Source organism: Mesoplodon densirostris, chromosome 15 (assembly GCF_025265405.1).
Source record: "Mesoplodon densirostris isolate mMesDen1 chromosome 15, mMesDen1 primary haplotype, whole genome shotgun sequence".
NCBI classification, from domain to species: Eukaryota; Metazoa; Chordata; class Mammalia; order Artiodactyla; family Ziphiidae; genus Mesoplodon; species Mesoplodon densirostris.
Window position 1 is genome coordinate 71,849,380 of NC_082675.1, and position 10,286 is coordinate 71,859,665.

At 40.0% G+C, this 10,286-nt stretch overlaps 1 protein-coding gene across 14 annotated transcripts in view; it reads right to left on the minus strand.

The window, feature by feature from the left end:
- Positions 1 to 9,793, minus strand: part of TCF4 (transcription factor 4) — a 372,534-nt gene extending 362,741 nt beyond the window's left edge. For 9 of the 14 annotated variants that reach the window (XM_060119618.1, XM_060119617.1, XM_060119611.1 and 6 more), the window contains exons 1-3: positions 8,032 to 8,131; positions 7,006 to 7,097; positions 5,267 to 5,339 (exon numbers count right to left, since the gene is read on the minus strand). In XM_060119618.1, coding sequence (XP_059975601.1) covers positions 5,267 to 5,339; positions 7,006 to 7,077 — 145 coding nt within the window. In that variant the 5' untranslated portion in view covers positions 7,078 to 7,097; positions 8,032 to 8,131. Of the gene's footprint in view, positions 1 to 5,266; positions 5,340 to 5,795; positions 5,818 to 7,005; positions 7,098 to 8,031; positions 8,132 to 9,292 lie in introns of those variants that run through there. The other 5 variants (XM_060119627.1, XM_060119607.1, XM_060119615.1 and 2 more) reach the window with 4 other exon arrangements.
- Between the last annotated feature and the right edge of the window lie 493 nt (positions 9,794 to 10,286).

The following is a 10,286-nucleotide window of genomic DNA, read 5'->3' on the forward strand; positions in this document are numbered from 1 at the left end:
GACTTAGCTGTTCATCTGTTATTTAAGTGATTTCCTCATTACAATAGTAGGGTAAAGATAATTTGCTGATGCTGTCAAAAATGTTAAGCATTTCAGGCTCAACAGATCTTGGATCCCTAAGCTTGTTTAATGCATTTTATTTACTTAAGTCAATGTCAAATAGAGTACTGCTTCTTCCTTCTGAATTTAGAAAACGTAACATTTTAAGCACATGTCTGGTAACAGACATATCAAAACTTCACAACTGCTTATTTTAGTGATGCAGATAGAATTCAGGGTTTTTGTTCTTGAATATTAAGTTTCAAAGATCTAACAAGGAACTGCAAAACTTTTTTTTACAGTTAAAAGATAGGAAACCTTCATTTTTTTTTTTTTTTTTTTTTTTAGATATTAACAGAGCAAGCTTGGTTACCTCAACTTTTGGTTTGACTAGGTACATTAAAATAATTGAAAACAAAATATTTTCACTGGTACCCAAGCAGACTGTCAATTTATAATAGAACCAAAACACAACTCTGAAACTACCTACTATATTTTCCTTGTTAAAAAAATAATAAAAATATGAGAGAGATACTAAGTCACATTGAAATCCAACATAAACTAGAAGCCTAGTTTGGATAAGAAAGCAGGAAAAATAATGGACATGGTTTATATCATTATCTTAAACATATTTTTAAAAAATGTTTATCTACTCTAAAGATCGGGAACAGTATTGCACACCAAGCCTCAATAGTATATCCTTAAGCCTATAAGATATTGAAAAAATAAGCTATATCTGAGTGTGTGTGTGTGTGTGTGTGTGTGTGTGTGTGTGTGTGTGTGTGTGTGTGTCTGAAAAGACACTGAGCTAGGCAGACCAGGCAGACCTGGGTTTAGAACCTGATTCATTCTGGCTGCCTTGAGAGTAAGTAGTTTACCATCTCTGAATCTCAGTTTCCTCATTTATAAATTGAGCATGGTAATCCTGGCATCTCACTGGGTTCTTGTGAGGATTAAAAAATACAAGGATATGAAGTGCACAGCACACCACTTGGCATAGTAAGAAGCACTTTAATTCTGTCACTGTCATGCCCATCCACCCCTGTTATTCAATCTAACATCTTGCAAATAGTCACAGGCCAGATCAGGCAAAAGAGAATGATCAACAACCCAAAATTCAGCTCCAAACTTTAAAAAGCATTCAAAGGGCACGTGCACACTTAGAAGAATTTGTAGGCACAAAGATCAGCACACAAATCCTGATACCCTATTATGCAATACAAATTTAGAAAAACATAGTAGTGAAACCAATATTACTCCAATAAAAGGATTTGCAGGGCCATACAGAATTAGCAAATCAAAACTTGTTTTTTAGATTAGCAAATAAAGGCATAGTTTAGAACCTCTTAACTTGGGCCTCAGTTTTCTTTGTACAATGAAGGCACTGGGCTGTCCTTCTAAGGGGTTCGATCCCCCAAATTCTATGATTCTAAAAGAATGGGTTTAATGACATTTTGCTTATTTTGTAACCTGTTAAATTATTCTGCATTTTACAAAAGCCATACAACCATTATGAACTGCACTATAATAGTAAGGTTGTTTAACACACACACACACACACACACACAATTAAATAAGTGTACTCCACAAATACCTTTAAGGGAGACCATTTGTTTTATCATGCCATAACCATGAACTCAAACTGTACGGATGGAAATTAATTCAGGATGCTGACCATTTGAATTTTCTCTGTGATACAAAACTACCCATTGGATTGATTTATTTTTTCTTACTGAATTTACCAAACTGATGTGTCATGTGGGTATCAGTGAAATAATTTGTGTGAATGTCAAGAAATGTTTTTTCTCTTCCAAAAATGACCATGACAGGGATGTGGTGTGTTTTACTGCTGCTCTTAATTGTTAAAACACCCATCCATTTGGCACCTTTAACAAATGCTGAACACCTAAGTAAAACTAAACAGTTACGGGGGGGAAAGGCTCAACTTTTAAACTAAGGGAGGAAGATGTAGGATCCATCACAGACTAACTGTAAATACATGTAACAGATGTGACCAGGACTGTTGTTGAGTATGGATAATTTTAGAGCCCCAACTTTAAAACTACTTTGTAAAAGATGCCAAAGCTAGTATGTTTATCTTTTGCTCATAAAAGACTCAGAGGTAACCAAAGAAACTGTAGTTTTGTTATATTAGAAAATTAAACCCCTTTTCATCAATAAATTATAGACGCGAGGTGAATTTTTTTTTTCTTCCGGTAACTTTGCCATCCTACTTTTTAATGAGAATAATTTTCCAATCATCCAGGCATGTGGATGCTTTTAGCTAGTTTTAAGATCAATGATATAATGGATCTGAAATCCCTTTATATAAGTCACCATATAGGTTTCAAATATTTCTTAAAAATAATTCCAGGGCCCACCAATTCTCCCCATTAAGGTCATCCAAGCTCTGAACTATCATGGCTGAATTGTTTTAGTGCTCTCTGCTGAACACCTGCAAACATCAAACAAAAACTGCTGGTCCTTTCCTGGGTTGACAAAAGCCTTTCATGTGAAAAATGCTCCCTGGGAATGTCAGGCTGTAGCTCAGGTTACATTCCATTCTCCCTAGCAGCCTCACCATTTCTTAAGGTGGTAGGAAAAACCATGTTTGTGAAATGAAAGATTAAAGGCAATATGGCCACACTTTTTTTAATTCTCACATTGCAAATCACGAAGGAGCGTCCTATATGAATGGAATCCACAGCTACTGAGAACTTTAAGCATGAAACACTACCATGCCTCACTTTGAAAAAACAGAGCTGGTTTTTCCAATATGAACAGTTCACTTATACTTTGGATCTTTTTTCTCTGGACCCAAGTTTCAAAGCTACCCATGGAAGTGACATCTGAGCACCCTTGGGACAATGGATATTAACCTGATGTACATTTAGAAAATTATTTCTCAGTCCAAAGTTTCCTAGTTCATCCATCCAGGAGCAAAATGCAGTTTTCCTCATTGTTTTTTTTAATTTGTTATGCTTTAAAAGGGACGTATCTTTGTTACTGAGTGGAAACAAAGCCACTTAACTGTGTCTTAGACAGATGAGAAAAATCAACACTCCAATCTGTACCGTGTATATTATAGTCCCCATCATATTGCATTGGATGAATACCCTGCATTTTCAATCCAGCAGCGAGAACAAAATCAGCACTACACTTTTTACCTTTACAAGTAAACATTTGGGCCTGAAAACTACACCTCTGGTACGACGTCACTTAAAGTTTAACACCTTAAAAATAATCACAGCATATTCATTGGAAATATCACAACACGTCTCACTAAGGATGAAGTCTCTGTCTAGGTTTACGTACACAGATATACTGTCTTAAGAATTGTGTAATTTTCTGTATATGACCATTTACCAAAATGCATTAATACATATTCATACTTATTCAGCCTACACTCTGTAAACACTTAAACATCATAGCAAGGACTTCATTTAAATGTGAACATAGAAAAGGGACCAGATGCAGTTATCTTTTTAAATGTAACACAATTTCATGCTTCTAAATCACCTTACTTTATTGAACTATACCTAAGCTGATATACTTAATTATTCCAAATGTGTCAATTTTTACAAAGTACAAAAGAGTATTTTTGCACTGACTCTGAAAGCAGTCTATCTCTGAGCCTTTCTGACATAATCTACTTTCAGATTTCAACTGAATACACATTTTCTTAAGGAAAATCATGAAGAAAGTTACTGTCAGAGATAAAGTTAGCAACTGTTTTGATACTGTCTAACATGAAAAATTAATCTGCCTACAAGAGATACTTGTACTCATCTTCCCTTCAAAGTTGTACAGAGAACACGATACAGAAATTTGGAAGATACAATACAAATACAACAACAAAAAAATTTTAAGTCCCAAATGAAAATTATAACAGGGTCCAGGACAGTAAAACACAAACATATGGTCAGTAGCCCTTTTAATCAAAGTGGACCCCCCAAAATAAGATAAAATATAACTGTAGGAGGCATCTCATATTTCACAAATCAAGTTATAGAGATAAAAAAAATCCCTTCGACTTATGGGGGCCAGCAAAAGGAGAAGTAACTTATTTGGAAATGAGCAACTTTTAAATGCCATTAATTTTATTTAAAAAATACCAATTATACAAATCACAAAGATGAACAGATTTCTTTCACTGCTACAACACCAAATGAATATTAAGAGATGTGAAATTATCTTCAATAGCTAACAGACAATTCCACTGGTATCTCACAGCTAAACGATGTCAACATTTACCAGTCTGACTTAAGAACAGGACTCTGTCTAATGTCCTGTTATGTACCACTGCCAGAACTCCTAAAATACTACAGCTGTTTAACAAGCATAAATGGATTTAAGCCTTGAACCTAAAGGACAGCAATGTATGCCTCCTTCTGATATGAAATTCACTAGACAAAAAAAATACATTTTAAACGAATAGCATATTTTCAGTTTTCACTTTTAATAAGAGACCTTCAGAGAGTCCCCTATTAAAACTTCTCCTTAGATACCAGATAATCACTGCACACACAGATTCCTTTGTGAATAGCGCTAACGTCTTTTTAAAGCATCAGCCAAAGACCTTTCATTTATAAAATGTAAAAGTCCTTCCAAATTTGCAACTTTAAATATAGACAAATTCATTGCACAAGTAAATTCTTAAAAAAAAAAAAAAGTTAAAGCACCAAGAAGGATATTTTAAATATAAATGAATTCATATTTAGCTCTCAGATTAGCAAGAGTCCCTCTATTTACAGCTATGGTTTACTACGCAGCATTCATCTGCAAAATTAAGTGCTCATTTCTTTAAAAGGGTTAATTATACATAGTACCCAATAAAATTGATATTATTTACAAGGGATTTGCCCTTTTCATGAAAGTTAGATTTTTCCCTCTATTTTCAAATAAGGAAACATTAATTTATTCCCCCATGTTAACACTGCCTTATCTTCATGTGTTTGATTACAACTGTATCAGAAAACTGCTTTTAAAGTAAGTGATTAATTCTGAGACAGTTTCCTTGATTTTTTTAAAAAAACCTACTTTTAATTTTGCAAAAGATAATGTTTTTGCCTAAGTTATACTACTAATGGATAATGAAATAACCATATCATTACAGGCTAAAATTTCAATGACTTTTTCAGAACACTTCAACAGAGCCAAAAATATACCATGAGTGAATAAACAGCTAAGAACATTTAACTACACACTAAGAAAAGAATTTACATACTTGAGCCAGTAAAATGTCCACTCGCCAAAGAAGTTGGTCCATTTTTCCCACTGCTCACAGGAGGTGAAAACATCTAAAAGAAACAAAGAAATATTACTGTTGAAAAGAAGACATTTGTGCTTTCAGAGTTCATCAAAGATCTTTCATACTCTCACTATATAATATACAGTTTATGCTAAGCGTTCATTTTAGTAAAATACATCACCATCCAACTTAAAACTAAAACAGGCACAACATTACCAATCACTCTCCCCCCGCCCCAACCTTTACCACTGTTTTCTTTTTCCTCAGGTTCATTAGATCGCCAGAACTAGGCAGGACTATGTTTTAAACCAACAGAGTCCCCATAATGTGAACAAGATTCAGTTTGGAGGGCAGCAAGCTCTCTAGAAAACACTAGTTTTACAAAGGAGAAGAAAGTTGCTTGTTTTATATTGAAAACCTTGGCCATAAACGTGGCAATGTCCATTTCCATCCCGTATAGGATTTGCCTGTCATATGTGAACCCAAATAAAAATAAAAGTGCCACCTGCACTAAATTCTCATTTCGTCTCTAACATGAGAGCAATTTGAAGCAAGACTCTCTCTCCCTCTCTTTCTCTGTTTCTCTCTCTCTCTCTCTCTCTCTCTCTCTCTCACTCTCTCTCTCTTTCACTCTCTCTCTCTCCAGCATTTATTTCGACCCTAATTGGTTTCCCTCTTCTTCGACGTATCTAGTGGATAATGCGCACCTTCCCTGAGTCAGAGCCTGCAAAAAGCAAAGGAACGAATGGAGAAAGTGCAGCAAGCAGAAAGGGGGCTACAAAGCTGCGTAGGGCTACGTTTCCTGGCAAAACTTCCGAAAGCCATTTCTCCAAAAGGTCTAGAAGAGAAGCAGCAGCAGCAGCAATAGCAGCAGTAGCGGCAGCGGCAGCAGCAGCAGCAACATGAAAGAGCCCCACTTAGAAGGCGGTTTGGATTTTATTTGTGTGTTTTGTGGATTCTTTTTATTTTGCTTTGCAAATGCATCTTACACCAAACTCATCTGGCATTAAAAATGAATTAATTCCCCTGACATGTTAGGGACTTGGTATGGGGAAGGGAAGCAAAGGGATGGAGAAGGACCAAGTTCCGTCGTAAAACTCCACAAGTGTGTAAGTTCTGCTTTGTGCTGATCTCACGACTCCGAGATTTACAAAGACCGTCTAAAGGGTTCTAAAGAATGTATGCTCAGCATATGCACACGAGTTTTCAGAATCCCAGGAAAAGATGTAATTAGGAGGACTACAGGTCCTACTAATCCAAAGCATCATCCGTTTAAAACTTTGAGACAACTGGGGTCTCCTATTTTCTCTTTTCCATTTTCAGAAAAAATAAATAAAATGAGTAGTGCACAAAGTATCAGTACTCTCAGTGTTCAGATAAGGCCAAGTTTAGGGGTGGTTTACAGTTTTAGGGGTGTCTGTTTTTCCCTTCCATTGGAGTGAGACTCCATTATTTGGGGGGTTCGGTGGGCAGGGAATTCAAAAGCAAGTAATTAAGACTCTGAAAAAAAAAGCCTGAATCGTCCATCACATCCAAAAATTGCAGTTAAAAACTTATCAAAAAGACCTTCATGTTTACCAAGGACTCAGCCAATTAAAAATTATTCCTGTCCTTTAGATTATTACTGGTTTCTAGCTCAAAGTGTTTGGGTTTTTTGTTTTGTTTTGTTTTGTTTTGTTTCACAGCTGTTGTTAGTTTCCACCGTTCTTTCTTACCGCACTGAAATCCAGTAAATCACTCAGCTCTTTGTCCGTCCCTAAGGCAGCCATTCGCTGTTGGTGATGCATTTTAGCAAAATCACACAAACCTAGAAACATGGAAATAACCGCAATCAGAAAATCCAGTCCCAATCCTTGGAGAAAACACAATCGGATTTTTGGAGACTGGGGGGGTTGTGGGGTAGGGATGTGAGGGCGGATGGGAATAAGGTAGAAAGGAGGGAGGGACAGGAGAGTTGTTTTTTGTTGTTTTTTTTTTTTTTTAAGAAGGAATAGGCAGCAATAGCAAAAACAAAAAAACAAAAAATAAATAAATAAACTGCTATTGATATTGTATTTCCAAAGAGACGATCAAAACTGGTAACATCCACTATAAAACCAAATCCGGGAAGGAAAAAAAAAAAAAAGCCGCTCTTCAGCGCATCATTTTATGCAACAGGAGGTAGAGCGAGAAATGAATGGATCCCAGAGAAAAGAGAAACTACTCAGAACGATCCGGTCTCAACTTTCCCCCCACCCCCCCCACACACACTCACACACACGCACACACGCTCACACACACGCTCACACACACACCACTCCCCTCTGCGTTTCAAAGTAGCTATAAAGAAATTAAAGATGAGCGTCTCTGGAGTGAAAACACGTCCAAAGGGGGAGGGGTGACAGGGTCGACGAAAGCGGGGCGGGGGGGAGGGAAGCGGAGTGGAGGGTCGGGTCCCGTAATGGTCCAGCACCCTAATTTGTGAAAGAAAGGGTTGTAAAAATTAAAGTCAGGGCCTTGGCAAAGTCATCGGTCTCTCCAAGTGGCACTGCCGGGGAGGGGGGGCCGAGGGGGGGTAGGGACGAGGGGGAGGGAAGAGGCGCGGGAGAGGAAGGGGTGTCTCCAGGGGGAGCGCCGGGAGCCGGGAGCCCGCGGCACGGGAGGCGCGGAGCCGCGTGCGGGGTCGCCGAGCCCGAGCCCCACGCCGCCCGGCGCACCAGCCCCGCCGAGCCCCGCTGAGCCCCGCTGGCGCCGGTACCTACCGCCCGCGCGCGAGAAGGGGCTCTCCGTGCACCGCCGGCGCCGAGGCGGCGTTCATGTCTAACCACCGCCTCTACCTCCTCCGCCTGCGCCCGCGCCCGCTCCTTCCCCGCCGCCGCCGCCGCCGCCGCCGCCGCCGCCGCCGCCGCCGCCGCCACTACAGATCCGCAGACACACAGCCAAGATCCCTGACTCTTAACACCAACTCTCTTCTCCGGGGAGGGGAGGGGACGAGGGAAGGGGGGGAGGGGGAAACACGCAGAGGCGCACGGAATTGCAAGTTCAGCAAAGAAATGGGTGGGGGGCCTCCGGCGGGGAGACGCGGCTCGCTCGGGTCGGGCTGGCTGGGATGCACCCCCCCCGGAGAAAAAAAAAATCTCAACACCTCCCCCGCCGCGCAAAAAAGAAAAAAAATACAAACGAAATTTCATCGAGCACCTCATTTTCCCTCAGAACGTCAGTTACAATCTGAAGCCTGAACAGTTCAGTTTTTGCCCGTTTCATCCATCGGAGGCACTTTGAAATTTATTCGAGTTTACATCCCCTCCTTTCTTTCTCTGACTCTCGTTCCCTCTCACTCACACATCCACACACGGCAAAGCAAGTTTATACTAGGCTGCAAATACACGTGATGCAAAAAGACTTTGCCAAGAGGAACAATATTTTTCTTTTCCAGATATAAACCAAGCCACATTTTGCTGGGGAGATTTTCATGTCGGTAGTTCTGCGTTGGGGGCGAAACCTAAATTACATACGTTTTTTTCCCCCTCCCTTTTAAGTCACAGAATAGTATAGCTGCAAACTTCAACAACAACAACAACAAAAAAGGCAATTTTTGAGGGTGGATGTTGTTTTGTTTTTACACTTGAGTTCCTAGGCACGCTAAGTCCCCGTTCGCCAGCACTTTAAGTTTTTAATTCAACATTTACCATTACAGGCCCTGCATGCTCTTAAAACATACTTTTTCACATCACTTTTTAGGATAAAAATTAAGCTGCATAATTCTCTCGTTTTGTAATAGCAAGCGTACTTTATCCAGTATATGCAACATACGCTATTTTAACGTGTGTTAAAATACACATTCTATAAACCCTGTTATTGCTAGATGTGCAAGTACATACACAAAATGCATGCACACACTTTTTCCCATTGGCGATTATTTAATAGGTTGTTCCTTTTGTTTTAATAAAACACTGGGATCGACATTTAAAATATTAAATTCAATTACAAACAGTTTACTCTGACAGCAAATTGTAACGTTACCTTAAATGGCCACAAATATGCTCACAATATTCCAAGGAAAGTGACTTTAAAAAGAGAGACAAAAATCTTCTGCAAGTACTTAGTATCTCACATGTGTATCCCCCAAAAAAGTATTTTAACTGGTACTCAGTTCTGCTCCAGGGATATCCACAGAATACAAGATTATGCACCTGGCTCTGGTTTTTGCATATTCCACCATAAAACTGCAACAAAATTCCCTCCCCCAAAAAAGAAATCATTAAAAAAAAAATCCAACAACTTTTTCTTATTGTTTATAAAAAAAAAAACATCAACACAGGATAGTTATAATTTTTCCTCAAACAAATCTTGTTGGTGGTTTTTTTTTTTTCTTCTCCTCTTATAAAGCCTTAAACTTGTTCCAAGTTTAGAGGTGTCTCATCATCATCATCCTCCTCCTCCTGATCATCACCATTGACTCCCCCGTGGAGTCACATTGATAATAATAGGTTTCCCTGAAAGATACATTGTAATCCATTCACATCCGGGCACTGCGGACTTATAAAGAGAAGGCGCTGCGGCCGTGGCTGCTCCTCCAGACAATGACTGGGGAGGGGCGGGGCGGGAGCGGGCAACCATAGAGTAGTAAACAGAGTGCCTAGAGAGGCGACCAAGATGGCGGCGCGTGCGGGCCACGCCTCCTCCGGGAAAGGAGGCGGGTGGTGGGGTTCGGGCGGGTGTCGCGCGTGGCCCAGAGCTGTAAGGGCTCTCGAGGCTGGGGTCTTTCGCAGGCCCCGTGTTCTTGCGCGTTGCTTCTTGTTCCCGGCCCTTGCCCTTCTCTGTTCTTTGACTCAAAAGTGTAGTTTCTAAATAAATTAAGGAATTAAACTCCAAAGACTTACGCAGAGGAGTCGGAGTCCGTGAGGGAGGCTCGGGAGAGGGAGGCCTCCCCGACGGAAAGCCGGAGCCTGGTTCTCCCGTAGTGTGGAGCCGGCCCTCTTAGCGAGACTCGGGCGGCGTGGAGAGAGGTCGCTGA